Source organism: Sceloporus occidentalis, unplaced genomic scaffold (assembly GCF_023333645.1).
Source record: "Sceloporus occidentalis isolate IW3139 unplaced genomic scaffold, rSceOcc1.0.p SCAF_68, whole genome shotgun sequence".
In the NCBI taxonomy this organism is placed as follows: domain Eukaryota; kingdom Metazoa; phylum Chordata; class Lepidosauria; order Squamata; family Phrynosomatidae; genus Sceloporus; species Sceloporus occidentalis.
Window position 1 is genome coordinate 3,092,646 of NW_028317048.1, and position 16,470 is coordinate 3,109,115.

The 16,470-nt window shown below is 41.3% G+C and overlaps 1 protein-coding gene across 1 annotated transcript in view; it reads right to left on the reverse strand.

Annotated features, from left to right (window-relative positions):
• LOC149286519 (acid-sensing ion channel 1-like) overlaps positions 1-16,470 on the reverse strand; it is a 69,133-nt gene that overhangs the window by 17,862 nt on the left and 34,801 nt on the right. The window contains exons 3-4 of the mRNA XM_089493895.1: positions 254-404; positions 18-145 (exon numbers count right to left, since the gene is read on the reverse strand). Of these exons, the coding sequence (XP_089350021.1) occupies positions 18-145; positions 254-404 (279 nt within the window). The remainder of the gene's footprint in view (positions 1-17; positions 146-253; positions 405-16,470) is intronic.

The following is a 16,470-nucleotide window of genomic DNA, read 5'->3' on the forward strand; positions in this document are numbered from 1 at the left end:
TTTACATGGCCACTCACCCGCTGCTCTTGGCAAGATACAAATGTCTGGAATCCAGGAGCTACTCCGAAACCCAACTGGTCAATGAAGGGAGGCTCATCCTGACTATGAATCTGCACCTTGATCCCTGCTTCGAAGGATGTCTCATCTGCATGACAGATAGACTAACCTTAATTCAAGCAGGTCAGACAGCCTCCAGTTGAATTAGTAATCCAGTTGTCCATTATTATAACTTAAAACACATGTACCTACTTACCTGTTTCTCCCCACACTGGCAGGTATTCATCTTGCTGGATGTCCAGCATTAACTCTAAGCCATTCCCTGTGCCACCTTTAGTAGTAATTAGTGGAGGTCGTCCATTTTGCCCTGAGTTGAAGGTGTAACACTTGCCGTATCTTGTAAACACCTATTTGGAGAGGGGGCAAAGGTAAATAATGAAAAAAACTGCAGGGTTTATATGGAAAAAAAACTAAGGAGAAAAGGCTTTTTTGACCTGTGCATTATCTTGCCCTATTATCATGTAAAAACTGACACCGGCTATAGAAATAATCATTAGTACACTATTGATGGTAAGACTGCCATTGTTTAATATCATCAACTCTCCCAGCTCTTTTTTTTTTACATGGTTCCTATAGTTGATATAGCTGCCAGTGCTCTTGAATAATCCGAAGGGTTAGAAGCCCCCTACAACCATAGCTCAAAAAGGCCTGGACTGGCTGTTAAGAACGCAGGGCAAATGCCTGGTGGGCCAGTGCCCGGTGTGTCCGCTGCACACTGTAAAAAGGTTCAGGGTTGATGCAAGAGTGTAGCATGAAGGCCCGTGCATCCAGAAGGCGACCATGTGCCTTTTATTTATCAGCTACTAAATTAAAGAATCACTTTTAATTTATGGCGCTATATAAAATAATAATAAATAATAATAATAATAATAATAAATCCCAGTGTGGTCCTGGGTGGGAAGGCTCTAGACTTTCCCGGAGGTTCTCTGAATGGCAGCTGGTTTCCTGTCCTCATGGGCAGCCCTTTTCCATCATTTCATTTTTTTCTGTGCTTTTTATGATCCGGTGCATTTTACAGCCTGAAAAATACAGTAACTACGCTATTTCATTTCTGCAAGAAAGGTCATAGCTTTTCAAGGTAAAGGTCGCCTGCATTAGGCTGTCCCAGTGAAATATTTAAATAGTTAAAATTTAACATTTTTAGTGTTAATTCTCTCAAAAGGCCCTCAAGAACCATATTTTGCTGCTTTCATACATACATTCAGTCACACAGCTGCATAGAGTACCCCAAACCATTGAAAAGATGATTTCCCCCTCCCAAGTGCCCTTGTTTAGTTTTTCCATGCCATCTTTATGCCCCAAATCCCCCACCAGCCAAGTATCAATACTGCACAGCATTTTGCATTCTGATCGTGGACTTTAAAGGAGCAAGTCACTTTCCGAAAATACTCCCTCGACCCAATTTCAAGTGGCTCATAAAAATATTACAGTTGAAGAGTGCTTTAACCTTGAGGAGCAGCAATACAAAAAGGCTCCAACTCCCAACTACCAAAGGTCCACACATGGTCTTTGACCTTATAAATAATTTGGGACTCCTTTATTATGTGAAAAAAACCCATGCTAAGAACCAGACTTTGAGATCATCTTGGATAAAGGTAGCCGATACCCCAGGACCAGGCACATACAACACCAAGAAGGGCTTTGTGCAGACTGCTTCTTATGCCCCGGTGGGGAGAAAAAACCTCAAAGGCATGGCATTAGCGTTTTAGTACTCGTTAGGATCTACATTTTAATAAAACCTACAAATTGCCAAGTTTGATTTGTTCCCAGAGAGAGAAGAGATTGCAGCTAAGCCTCCTACCAACAACTTAGAGATCAGTAGACATTTAGGATGATACGGCAAAGAACGTTCCAAGATAAATTTGCAGATTAAACGCTCTAGGAAATAGGATAGCTAAGGATACATTTCTTGGTTGACAGAGATTAGCATACCTGGGAACTTGCGGGCTCCGGCTACCCGCAGCCTACCCTGGTGGGAAGCGGCCAGAACTGCCCACTGATGCCGGTGGGTGGCCCCACTTACATTGGGGCGTTCCAGCTGATGTCAGTGGGCATTCCTGCCGCCGTCAGGGAGAAATGGGCGTGGAGTGAGACGTGTCAAGACCCCGATCCCGTGAGTTCTCTGGGCCGAACCCAGAGAGTTCCCAGGTATGGAGATTAGGGCTGACTGGTGTATGGGATGCCTTCCATATGTCTTTAAAATTGGGCAGACTAGATGTGCTGAATGGTTCTTATCTGCCCTCAGTTTCTATATTTCTATTCATTTCAGCCTTTGTCAAAACCTGATGCCATTTACAAAGGGTCGCTAGAGTGAGTCTGGTTGTAGAATTTTGTTTAACTCAGCAGTGAATTGCTGTAAAAAGGAGTGCTAATGGATGTGAGCAATAACTACTGATTCAAGTTGAATTGAGAAACCAACCCAGCTGGGACAATCCTTGAAAGCTAGACAACGCATGCACAATGCTCCACTCACACCGCACAAATAAGCAACAATGAATAAAAATGAAATAATGGTATACCATTCACCAATTAATACAGCACTGAAGGGGCAAGCAGTGGTATTTTAATGCTGACAGTATACTCTGTATTTTTGGCCCTGGAGGCACGCGGTATTAAAGTCACTTGCTCAATATGACTAGAAGAGTCAATGGCATTGTCAGCCCTAAATAAAAGCAAACATGTTTTTAGTACTCCTTACCAAGGCTTGACTAAGATTGAGACATTTTTATTCCAGACAAGTGCTTAATGTTAAGTGTATAGTTTCTTTAATGGTAATGTGGGGAATAGTGGGGTGTATTCTCCCCCTGCTAAGGCATTTGGGTGATGACCCTACTAAAATTAAGGACGACTGAACACTGTACAGCATGCGATGTGCCTGAAAAGAGAAATCATATGTTCGTTGTGTCAATATTAATAGCTGAATCAGTCACCCACACCTTTTATATCTGATATTGTGCCTGTTAAAAAGAAATCCACATAAGGTTATTACATCAGTGCTGACAGATTGATTAAAACACATTCTGTACAGACTTTTCTAAATGCTCTCTTGGGCAACATATGAAATAAAAATAAAACGTAAGAATAAAGCAAGCAGTGTCTGACAGATTTCTGGGGCAGATGCCAATATGCGTCTCATAAAACACCCATCTTGTCTACAGGCCTATACTGGATTAGATACCATGTCGATTTAAAGGTTCACAGTATAACGTTTTCAATACCCGGAATTGCCATTTGAGTGAAAAATTGATTATTGGTAGCAGAACTAAAAAGATCAAGCCATTGTCTGATCTTTCTAGTTCTCTAACCCCAGGAAAAAAACATTGTAACGGGGTAAAAACACTAAATTTGGCATAATGAATGCACTGTTACCATAACAACCAAAGTCAGGATTGATATAAGAGATTAAGGTGGATTTTTATTTTGAGTGATAAAAACCGGGGAAAAAACCACACATAAAAATACTGATTGACTGCCACATAAGATATACCAGCAGCTATTGTAGGTCACAATAGGGAACTCTTAAGGTTGTTGCTCCCATCTCAGGGTGAAGGGGCAAAATCTGACAACGATCTGATAATATCTAAGAATCTTTTTTGTGCTTTTGCTACCAGTATGTGAGGGTTGATATTCCTGTTTGAGTCCAGGTATTAGAGTCATTTGGTTAATGCGTTTGATGAGTCGCTACACAGAATCTGCATGACGAGCCATTAATGGGCTAAACACTTAAAGAGTCTCAGGGTGCACTTAATGGGTCAGTGTATTCACATAATAGTATCAAGACTCACAATGTTTCAAGAACTTTTATTATTTTATTACTCTTGTTACGTTTTGAGAGTGCAAGCAGATTCCGTCATGTTTTTAGAATGAAGAAAGAATACTCCATTAATAATATAAACAATTAACAGTAACACAAGCAGAAGGCGCCGAAGGAGAAGTAGGTCCTGCTTTTGAGATCTTGCAATTTATTCATTAATAATGTATCACTAAGATATACAGACTTGGTCTCATACAGCAATCGGTGCAATTATTTAGGAGATATTTAGTTTCAAAGTTAACATCAGGGAAGCTGTCTCAAAGTAGGGTGTCCAAGGTTATCTAATTATGTACGTCCTGAAGTTCTCTTCCTTCTCCTTAGCTCACCCTTAAAAAGGCCGCCTGAACTAATCAACATTCAGCCGCTTAATAGGGGACAGACAACCTGATGATCATGCAAATCCTGATTATGAAAAGAACATGAAGTCAAAATGGCTGCTCCCATTTATAACTCTGTAAACACCATTATATTGGTTTATTAAGCATATAGAACTGTAAAAAGTATGATTTAGGAAAAGCGACAGATCTAGTTTAAGGAAAGAAAGCAGCATTTATCTGCCAATGCCTACCTGGCTGTTCAGTTTGAATATTATTACATGGTTTTAAATTTTGTGAACATAATCACTAAATAGAAGGGAAACTATGTGCCCAAAATGCCCACAACACACTTACGTTCCATGTACCCTTAAAAGCACAGGAGAAAATATTGTCTGTTACCAGCAGAATCGGATTCCCTGCCATAACTTCTAATCACAGCCCACTGCGCAACCTACCTCCACCTTTTACCACCAGTTTTATCTTTAATATAATGTCATCTCAGTCACATTTCCAGTTCATTTAACCATGTTTGAGGATTTCATTGTAAAGAGGGGTTGTCCCTCTGAAACAGGGACACTTGGATTGTATGAGTGACATAGGGTACCCGTGGACACGTACTGGAGCACCCAGAGAGGAGAAATGCCAGAGAGTTTAGGATACCCCGCTCTATGCAAAGCCTTGTAGGCTCTTAGAAGCTGAAGTGCAGTACTAAACCATGTGAATGTGAGCAGAGGTGCATTTGGCCTGGGTGCTGCTCTAGGGCTGACCCCCAGCCTCTCACTTTGCATCTTGCATGCGTTAGGAGGCTTACATCAACTTTAAAACATGGCGTGCTGGAATATGACATCATACCCCAGCGCACTGTGTCATAAAGGCGAACAGCACCTTTTAATGCATTTTATGAAGGCTGTGCTGAGCCGGCACAACCTCCATAGCGTAAGCGTAAGTAACTGGCCCTGTACCCTGTGTAACCTACCCCTGGTTTTGGAGCCAACGGACTTCCGCTCTTCTAGATCTGTAGCCTTAGGCCTGGATAAGTCACTGAATGTAAGTGTTTTAGGTAGTCAGGGCCGGACTGGGACTGAAAAGCAGCCCTGGAAAAATTTGGAGACCAGCCCCATATAGTTTATCTCATGGTGAAGCTCTTATACCCACACGCACCCCTTATACATACCCGCGTCACACTATTCGCCATTCTTTTTATCTCATTATTTGTATTAAAATGCCAGAAAGCAAAAGTGTTAAAAGGCCCTAATAAATGAAATACATTACACATAATGGGATCAAAACATTTACTACTGCGAACATTTTTAGATGAAAGAGTTCCATTTTATTTAGTGGAACAAAACACTGATCACATTATTCTTCACGATATTCTGGTAAGAAACTTTTATTTCTTTATTAATTCATGTAGACTATTTTTTCCATATTTAATAAAAGCTATGATTGAGACATGTTTGGTTTTTATTTCCTTTCATTTGACAACCTACCCCCGAGTTATGCACCTCTGCCCCCAGGCTTGCCACTCTGCCCCCCTGATATGCCTTCTAACCCCCTATATGCCACTCTGCCTCCAGAAATGCCTTATACCCCCTATATGCCACTCTGTCCCATGATATGCCTTCTAACCCCCTATATGCCACTCTGCCATATAGGGGGTTAAAAGGCATATCATGGGGCACTCTGCCTCCAGAAAAGCCTTATGCCCCACTATATGCCACTCTGCCTCCCTGATATGCTTTATACCCTCTCTTTATACCCTCACTCTGCATCCAGAAATGCCTTATACCCCTATATGCCACTCTGTCCCATGATATTACTTCTAACCCCCTATATGCCACTCTGCCATATAGGGGGTTAAAAGGCATATCATGGGACAGAGTGGCATATAGGGGGGTATAAGGCATTTCTGGAGGCAGAGTGGCATAAAGGGGGTTAAAAGGCATATCATGGGGCACTCTGCCTACAGAAAAGCCTTATGCCCCCTATATGCCACTCTGCCTCCCCAATATGCTTTATACCCTCCTATATGCCCCTCTGCCCCATGACATCCCTTTTAACTCCCTTTATGCCACTCTGCCTCCAGATATGCCGTTGACCCCCTATATGTCACTCTGCATCCAAAAATGCCTTATACCCCTATATGCCACTCTGGCATATAGGGGGTTAAAAGGCATATCATGGGACAGAGTGGCATATAGGGGGGTATAAGGCATTTCTGGAGGCAGAGTGGCATAAAGGGGGTTAAAAGGCATATCATGGGGCACTCTGCCTCCAGAAAAGCCTTATACCCCCCTATATGCCACTCTGCCTCCCTGATATGCCTCAACCCTCCTATATGCCACTCTGTCCCATGATATGCCTTCTAACCCCCTATATGCCACTCTGCCATATAGGGGGTTAAAAGGCATATCATGGGACATTTTTGTTTACTTTATATGGCAAGCCGATCCAGCTTGCCACATTAAATAAAAAATAATATATGCCACTCTGCCCCATGATATGCCTTCTAACCCCCTATATGCCACTCTGCCATATAGGGGGTTAAAAGGCATATCATGGGACAGAGTGGCATATAGGGGGTATAAGGCATTTCTGGAGGCAGAGTGGCATGAAGGGGGTTAAAAGGCATATCATGGGGCACTCTGCCTCCAGAAAAGCCTTATGCCCCCTATATGCCACTCTGCCTCCCCGATATGCTTTATACCCTCCTATATGCTCCTCTGCCCCATGATATACCTTTTAACCCCCTTTATGCCACTCTGCCTCCAGATATGCCTTTTGACCCCCTATATGTCACTCTGCATCCAGAAATGCCTTATACCCCTATATGCAACTCTGGCATATAGGGGGTTAAAAGGCATATCATGGGACAGAGTGGCATATAGGGGGGTATAAGGCATTTCTGGAGGCAGAGTGGCATATAGGGGGACACACTTACACACACACATGCCGATTTTTTTTGTTTTTAACAAATACAAAAAACATTATACAGTACAAAAAATACATTATTTTACTCACCTTCTACTTCTCTTGACTTCCTGGTAGCTGCACACTGTTCTCCTCTATGCTGACAGGATGCCACTGACCTGACATCCGGTGCTGCAGCAGTCTGAGTGCGAGGGGGCGGAGCTTCCACCTCACGCTGCTCCCATCACTATGCAGCCATCAGACTGCTGGGAATGTAATCTAAACGGCCGGTGCGTGCTGATGCCGCCGGCTGGAGCTACTTTAACACTTTTTTTTTATTTATATGGTAAGCTGGATCGGCTTGCCATATAAAGTAAAAAAAAGTATTAAAGCAGAGGCGGCCGGCGGCATCAGCACGCACCGGCCGTTCAGATTACATTCCCAGAAATCTGATGGCCGCATAGTGATGGGAGCAGCGTGAGGGGTGAAAGGTCAGTGCGAGGGGGCGGAGCTTTCACCCCTCACACTGCTCCTATCACTAGACGGCCATCGCACACGGCTGCTGGGTGCTGATGCCGGCCGGCCGGCCGCATCAGCACCCAGCGGCCGCTTTGATTAGATTTCGGGAAGCCTGGGGGGCAATTGCCCCCCTGCCCAGCCCGCCCCTGGCACCGAGGGAGGCGTTCATTGCCATTTGCAGCCGCTCAGCGGCTGTCTTCATGGTAAGTCTGCCGGCCGCCCAGCCCACGGACCTTCCGGCCCACCGGGAAATTTCCCGGTATCCCGGTGGGCCAGTCCGGCCCTGTAGGTAGTGCATTCAGTAACAAGAGAGAATGATAAAGAATCCCTGGTTCCAAAAGCATCTTTTCTTCGATATGTGTGTTAACAAAGTTACCCTTTTATCTTCTGAATTTTAGCAAGGAAAACAGAAAAGACCCCTAAATGCAGCAAACAGTGACCCCAGGAGAACTTACCCTGTAACTATAACAAAAGTGGTGAGTATTAAAGTATGTAAACCAGATCATCAGTGATGTTTATATTAGGTGCAGAGTTGTAGTTCTCCAGAACCAGAGGAATGGGGCAGCAGAGACCAGACCTTATCTCTACTTGCGCTGGGTACTACTTTCTTCTTAATGATGAAGTGCAAAATATCTATTTCTGTGGTTTCTTTTTAGCCATAATTAGTGGTAAAGCTTTTTATATATTTAAAATACATGTACAAATCTTACTTTAGATATTTTAAAGTGTCCAGAGCTTTCTAGAGTGCAGATTCAATGACCCGTTTAATTCCCGCACTATTGCAGAAAAAAAATCAAGCCTTAAATTCTTCCAAAGTAGTCAGCGATTCAGCTCTGAGGGCGCAAAAACAAATAACATGTGCTAACAATCCCATTCACACATTTATTGCGTGTTACTTTGTATTGCCTCATAACGAACACTATTTTCAATTAAAGATCACGGCTTGTCTAAGCCAATCAAAGCAAACCTTATGACAACCAATTAAGGAGCTATACAAATGTGCCCAGATTCCCTTAATACAAACTGAAATACAACTATGTTTATATATATTCAGGCGAACACATCTCTTAATAATTATAATTATTTTTGCTATAATTAATTATTTAATTATATATATATATATATATATATATATATTGTATTGTATTATAAGCCCGCGAGAGCAGGGCACTATTCTCCTTTTGTATCAGTTTGTTATTGTTTGTGATTTTCGATTTATCCTACCGGCTCTGATTGTAAATCTCTACGGAATCTGCTGGCGCTATATAAATAAATGTGATGTATTGCATTGCAATGCTGGCACATATTACATTTCATCTGTTAATGAAAGGGTCAAACTAAAAGTGTTGAGGTGGCTTTTGACATCTTTGTGCATGTGCTGTGTGTTACCTTTACATTAATCAAGATAAGTCCAGATTTACAAATGTCTAGACCTGCTTGTTTATCTTCTAGAAAATCGGACTAAAATGTATCATTGTAAACATGCACAGATTATCATTGAATTGCTTACGTGCAGATATTTCCGTTAGCTTTCTTTGTAGCATATTTTAGAGGTCGTTGTCTGGTTTTTACACTTGAGCAAAACAATCCATGAGTTTTTCACCTCTGTTAAAGCCAATTAAGGTTTAGGCAAGTCATTGAATGAGGCCCAAGATTCATCACTTTTTGATTCCTAACTCATTGCTACATGGACTCTCTCGTTTGCATATTCCTGGTATTTTATAAATAACTTTGAGATTAGCATTGGGTTGGGATCGCGTGACCCACGCATAGCATCTATACAGCTAGACACAGATTCTGTGCATATTTTATATATATATATATATACACATATATATTTATATACACACACATAGGTACAAACTGATCTATGTTTCTGTCTCTTATTCTCTTTCTATATAGATGACAAAATCACATAGAAGAGAACTAGTCCTCTCAAATATTTAAATACAGGGAGAATCTTAGTTGGATATGACATTACCCATACACATATTGGTTTCTGTTATGATCCTTTAAAAACATTATTTGTTTAATACCCTTCCTCTGTACAAATGAAGCTAATGCGGATATCTCCATTTACAACGCAGCCCTTAATTACATTACTTCCACCTCGTCTATGCATTGACCCACATACTGGTAATATAGTCTAATAGAAAAGAAGTTGTTCTGCAAAAAGCCTTTGCTAACGAGGTTCATCCATACACAAACTGGAGGATAAATAAAACTTGCATGAAAAGGAGGCTACAGAGGACGACTTTCATCTTGCTAACTCAACGTATATCCCTTGGAATGGAAGTTTTGTTACGCGACAAGTCTTTTTATTCCCTATGCAACATTATTAGCACATCTTCAATGATACAAATAGCAGCATGAGTGTAATAAATGCAGCAGTTTGTTACAAGAGAACAAATGTCAGGGGGATTAATTGGATCATAACAGGATCAAATCCTTTTTTTGAAGAGTAAATTAAACCAATTTTGATGGATAAAAATGCTTACCAACTAGAATCCCTGAGCTAGTATTTGACTCCAAGTCGTTGCACCTATAAGTGACTGAGCATGATGGAAACTGTATTGAAACAACAAAGCAAGCTAATCAACTGTACACAAAAACTAATTTCTTCTATGCTGACTAAGGGTGTTGAGAGATGGTGAGTTCTTCTGTGTTGCATTAAATATAGAAAATGTACTGGTTCATCGGTATTGTTATGAGGCCCATTAGAATCCTGTGTTTTCTTACCGGGATAAAGTCACTAGAATCACATTCCTTTCCTTGGTACCGGCAATCTAGCATCATGTCACTGAGCTGGTGAGAGGCTCGGTCAGTGATCTCCATCAAATCAAAGAGATCAGAATCAAACTGAGGTGACGGATTAAATTCAGAATCTCCATCCCCAGGGAATCCTACAAGAGGTTTGAGGAAGAGCAGCTCGGATCGGGAAAGCTGTGAAGATCGAAAGCGGTTGCAGTTACAGAAAGTGATGGCTGGAAAGTCCATTGAATTGGCAACCATTTCATCAATAGCATTGAGGCGAGGGTATAACCGATAATAAGCAACTCGTTCCCAAACCTGAGACAGGAAAAAAAACAGCGACAAGAGAAAAGCTACAGCCCAGGCTGCCCGACGAGCTCCCCAAGGCCCATCTGTGATGATGTGGTTAAGTCCATGAAGGGTGCAGCTGCTAGCAAAAACTGCAGGATCTATGGCGGGGCCATAATCCTCCATCAACTGAATCTCTTCGCTTTGGTCATCGCTGTCCTTCCTGTTTTTGGGTTCTTTGTCTGTAGAAACAGAGAATGAGCAAAATATCTGTATTGCCATTCTGTAGCTGGCAGTCAATGAGGATACCTTATCTCAATGTCATCAAATGTCCATACCGCAGACGGAATGATGGAAGGCGATAAACATGGACACAAAAAGGTTTTCTCATTTGCACAGTTCCAAAAACGATGACTTCCTCCTGGGTAGTTTGCAGTTAGAGATCTCTTTAATCGTAGAGGTATGCTCTCATTCAAGATAGGTCTTCTGTTATCTATAGCATTGGGAGGCATACTATGTGCTCAGCTTGTGCCTCACCCATCTACGGAGTATTAGCATTGTTTTAAGGACTTTAAGGACATCTTTCTAGTAGGATAGGAGATGTTTATCTAACTCTGTGAGATTCGAGTAGCGCACTGACTGTACCAGTGGCAGCAAGATGATCCGCAAGAGCAATTCTGAATAATATATGAAGATTAGGAGCAGGGGAGGTACAATGTAGCGTTGGAAGGGACAAGGGCATTTGGGTTGAGCAAGGTACAAGATCAATTGCAAAATCCCAAATAAAATATTAGTGTCTTTCCATGCAGAGGTTAACAAACATTCTTTAAGAAAATTATCAATATATTAAAGCAAAGACAAGTAATCTCCCCCCCCCCCTTCATCAGATGGCTCTTACTGCAAGTTGTGAAGGTCCTGCGGGTCATTTTACATGTGCCCTGGGGACTGATCGAATCTCAGCTCTATTGTTGCATTAGTGAACTTTAAATCTAATCACCTAAAATTGTTTAAAGGCTGTGTGCAAACTGAAAAATATAGGAGAGATACAAAAGAGAGGAATATACAGAATATAGAGTTTTACAGCAGTTGGGTATACAATGGGAAGCATAAATAACTTCAGAAACAAACATTGACAGCAAATAAGAACCATCTGACCCAACTAGTCTGCCCATGTTTACTGATGTAAAGACCTTGATCAGTCCTTGGTCTTGTCTTAGATTCAGAATAGCCATATGCCTATCAACCATGTTTTAACTGCCTCAAAGTAGAAGCCTCCACCACTTATCTACCACCCTCTTTTCTTTCCCTGTCTACCATGCAGTGCATGCATGTAATCAATTCTCTTCACAAAGATTAAAGAAACAAATGAACTGGCAACCATGAACAGAAGATAATCTTGGTGCTGATCAACACAACACAACACCTTGGCGCACACCACAGGGACCACCTCACCACTCAATCGGAGGAATGGGGGTTAGGCTGTCCCCGTGGGGCATGCTGTGGCTCCTTTTGGGGAAGTACTCCAAGAAGCCAGAACAATACAAACGGATTTGCAACATTTTTCTTTCTCCAGTGATCCGTCCGCGTTTTTCTGGCCTCTGGGAGTACTTCCGAAAAAGGCAGAGCCCCAGTGTACCCCAATGTCCCCGTGGGGTCTGCATCATTTTGCAGAAGAACTTTAACGCAGCGGATAGAGGTGAAAAATTGACCAAGAAAGAAGCAGCAAAGAACAAAAAAGAGGCAAAAAAAGCTGGAGACACAGAGGTGGTTGGCAGAGAAGGTAGGGAGACACAGAGAGCGTGTGAGATAGCGTGAGTGTAAGACAGTGTGAGTGACAATGAGGGTGAGTGACAAGTAATTTCCTTCTGAAAGGAAAAAAGCCCTCCAAGTTTCGTCCAAAAGGGTGGAAATGGAATTCATTGTCCAAAAACAAACGCACAGCCAAATCATTTTTGGTCTATGTGCACAAATCTACTTTTTATACAGGTTAATGGGTGGATTTGATTTTATTATTTCCATATGATTTTTATTCAACCCCCCCACCACCAATGGCATGTATTTCGGAATCTGGCGATGCAGTTGCATATTTTCTGAAAATCAGGTCTAATATGAGTTGTGTATTGTGACGGGACGCCCTGTACCCCAACTGGGTACCTCCATCAATAGCTGCTTCCTAGCTTCCTAGAATGGCATACGGGCACACTCCAAATCACCAACTCTCCAGTCACCCAAATCATCAGCAGAAGCTTAATGCAGGGTGAAGTACAAGAACTGTCACACACAGGGTTTTTAATACAGACATAAATTAATTTTCAACATAGTGGAATACTTCTGGGGGTAGACGCAGAAGTCTTTACAAAGCCAGGGCCCATAGTCAATAGGGAGGAGACTGGCTCTCAGGGCTCTCCAGTTGCTCCAGTGATGGAGGGTTCCATCACAGTTATCATAGCTTAAAAAGAATAAGCAAATATATATTCTGAAGATCAAGGTCTAGGATCTTAAAAGGGGATCAACTATCATTTATTTTATTACTGGTATCAGATTAAAAGTAAGTTTTAAAAAATAAATATAAATAAAAATAAAATATCACATGACTAAAAACAATGGCAGTCTCTAGGTCTGTGGATAAAGGATGTTAATTGGAACAAATTAACATAATACCAAATTTTTGTAGCCAGAGCTGCTACATTATTTTTTTCCATTCTTCTTTAAACATTGCTTGAAACATGTCACTTCAAAAATATCAAGGAGAAATCCCACCATATGCGCAATAGGTGGCAAACAGTATGTCAAGACATTTGCAACACTTGCAACTCTCTTGTCTTTGACACCTTCCAGATTGTCTGTAAACTACAATGTCTTGCCTCAATTCGCAGATCTACAGTTCCTGTACTATTATATATGAAATATTTTAAAAACCACATTATAACCATCAAAACATTGACATCTGCTTCAGCTAGAGCTTTCATTAACCCAAGAAGATAAGAGCTGAGGTCCAAATACATTAGTGGGGTCCCACAATATTGCAAAATATCGCAACCAAGCATGCATTCTCTCATTGTAATTACCACACTGCCTATATACTTGGCATTGGGTTCTTATAACTATAGGCAGAGATTTTAATAGATAAGTTGCTCGAGTTGGTTCTGTTACTTTAAAGGGTAAATTAGCGCCTCTCTTCACGTATGATAATGCCAGTGAGACAACCACTTTAAACATATAATTTGTCATAGTATGATTTGACCATGTAGGACACTATCTGTTATGTTAAAGAGTTCCAATACATCAGGAAAAAAGTAATTTTTTGTGCAGGGCCACATTTCTAAAAAAAAATGCATTTGGGTGCCAAGGCTGGAATTTATAGGGATTTGCCTAGGTGACCACATATTAGGGGTGGTATGGGTGGTGAAAGCACTGCATCTTGGAGGTAATCCTACTCAACCTCTACCCACCCCCTGGCCATTCAGTGACTATGCCCCTCTCATAAACTAGCTGTGGACAAAGTATTTTGTGACATGACACGTGCTCCAGTATTCCAGCATGGGATTTTTTGGTTGGTAGACAAGGGCTACAGGCCCCTGGATGGATGGGCAATGCTTTTTAGGGGTACTGTCAGTCTTATCCACATTCCGCAAAACCGCTACCTATGCTTTGTTTCACCTATGCACTCTAAAGCCCTACACATTTGTTTGATACAGCGCTAATACTTATCAGGCTACCATGCCAATTGCTCGATTTACGGCTGGCAAGAATAGTAAGTAAAAGTATCCCAGGAGCTTGTGGATATTGCTCATGGAGAATTAGTGAAATGTCCCAAACCTACAGGAAAAGGCATTTGGAGAAAAAACTATCCAGATCCTTACATCGTTGCTTTTTTAAAATCACCAAAGCATGCTGTGTATTGGCAAAATGTTACTATAAATACCTGTCATTGATACTCTGATCATAAAAAAACCTATTAACTTTAAGGCCATGGGGCTCTGGGAGGCTTTCTGCATAGTGATTTTTGCTGAATTCAAGAGCCGTGCTTCCAGAAAATCATTTAAGCTTACTTGTACTGTGTACCATCAAAAAAAAAAAGTTCATGTTAACGGAAACAACATCTCCAGTTCTACTTCTTCCAAAGAAAAGAAGGTCCTCCCAAGCAAGAATCAGAATACTACAGTCTGTGCCAAGGTATTAGAGAGGTCAGCCCAGGGAATGACTGCTGTAACAAGAGAGGAGGCTCTTGGAGTAAATGAGACTGCAGCATATAGCACTTACCTAAATAACAAAACAACAGAGGCGACAGATATTCTGCAGCAATCAAACTAATGTTGTAGGGGCACTTAATGAAGTTTTGTTTATTTTTTTAATAGTGATTTTTGGGTTTTTATTGAATTTTAGGGAAAAAGGAAAAAAACTTGCAAATACTTCGGACAGAAATGTGGTAGGAGTTGGCAAGGACTTAATAAAATATTTTATGTAATGAAAGAAAGAATTATGGATGGGAGGACGAAATTGAGTGTTTGTGACAGTAAACAGAGTTTACATTATTGGACAATTATATTCATGCTGTTAAATGCTGGTACAGACGGACATTGTGTGTAAGGGGGAAACTGGCAATTCAAAGAGTGAAGGCTTTGGTGTTGAGGCCATAGGAAGTTGAAATATTTCTTATGGGCATTTATAGGTGCATTGACCCTGACTATTGTGTCTTATCTACTGATAGGGATAGGCAGAAAAAAGTTTTATCATTGCAAGGTACAAATTGTTCACGCTACTGGCTTGCTAAATAGGCTAAAATTATGTGTTCTAGAGAGTGATGGGACTTAAATGTCCTGCAGAGATGGGGAGCATGATGGGACTATAGCGTTAAGGCTTTAGCATAAGTCATGTCAATATATTGGACATCACTGTTTCGTTAGGGCCTATAATGCAGTGCTTCCAACACACAGAAGCGTCACTTTTATTGCAGAGTGATGGAAATCAATGCTGGAAAAATGATACGTGCAATTTCTGTTTCATTTTATCCTCCAGAGAGCACTACAACCTCAAAAAAAAGCCACCCTTGCATAAAGATGTCATATTACTAATTATAATAGGCTGGAAGTGGGGGCACAGTCACTGCATTCTAATAAAAACCTTCAATTTCACAAGTTAGAGTTGGATCGATGGGCACCAGAACCGCATCATGAAAGTTTCTTAATAACAAGTTAAGTGACTATATTTTTGTCCTAGAAGTGGCCCCGATTCTAGCATGATACTGTCCTGCTTGGAATCAAATCAGCATGAAGCCCTTAAGGCGGCTGACCCTCGGTTAATGGAGGAGAACAACTATCTCTTATTAAGCTCAAATCTGCCATATATATATTTTTCTTCTCTGCGGATTTTGGTTGCTGGGAAGGGGTTAATGGACTGAATCCCTAGACTGATATTGCAGACCCAAATTAAATGTACCTGCCCCCTCCCTTCCCGTTACATGCTCGAAAACTGCCTTACTCAGCACTAGCTGAGAAGATGAGGCTCATGCACATACACAAACAGCATTTCCCCAAGGAACCTGTCTGTTTCTATATGGCCGAGATGCGAACATTCCGGCATCTTAATCCACGAGATTTCAGGAGTTCTTGCCCAACGATTGAATTGCATGTCATTGTATCTATTTCCTTTCCTTGCTAATAGATCGATACAAAGATCACTCTTCCACTTTCATTAAGAACCGTGATTTTATTAATCACTTTTCATTAACTTAAACAGAATGTATGGTCAGCATATTCATACCAGGCGTGCCACAGCACTTAGAAAATCAGTGCAGACTGAGATATCAAAGGC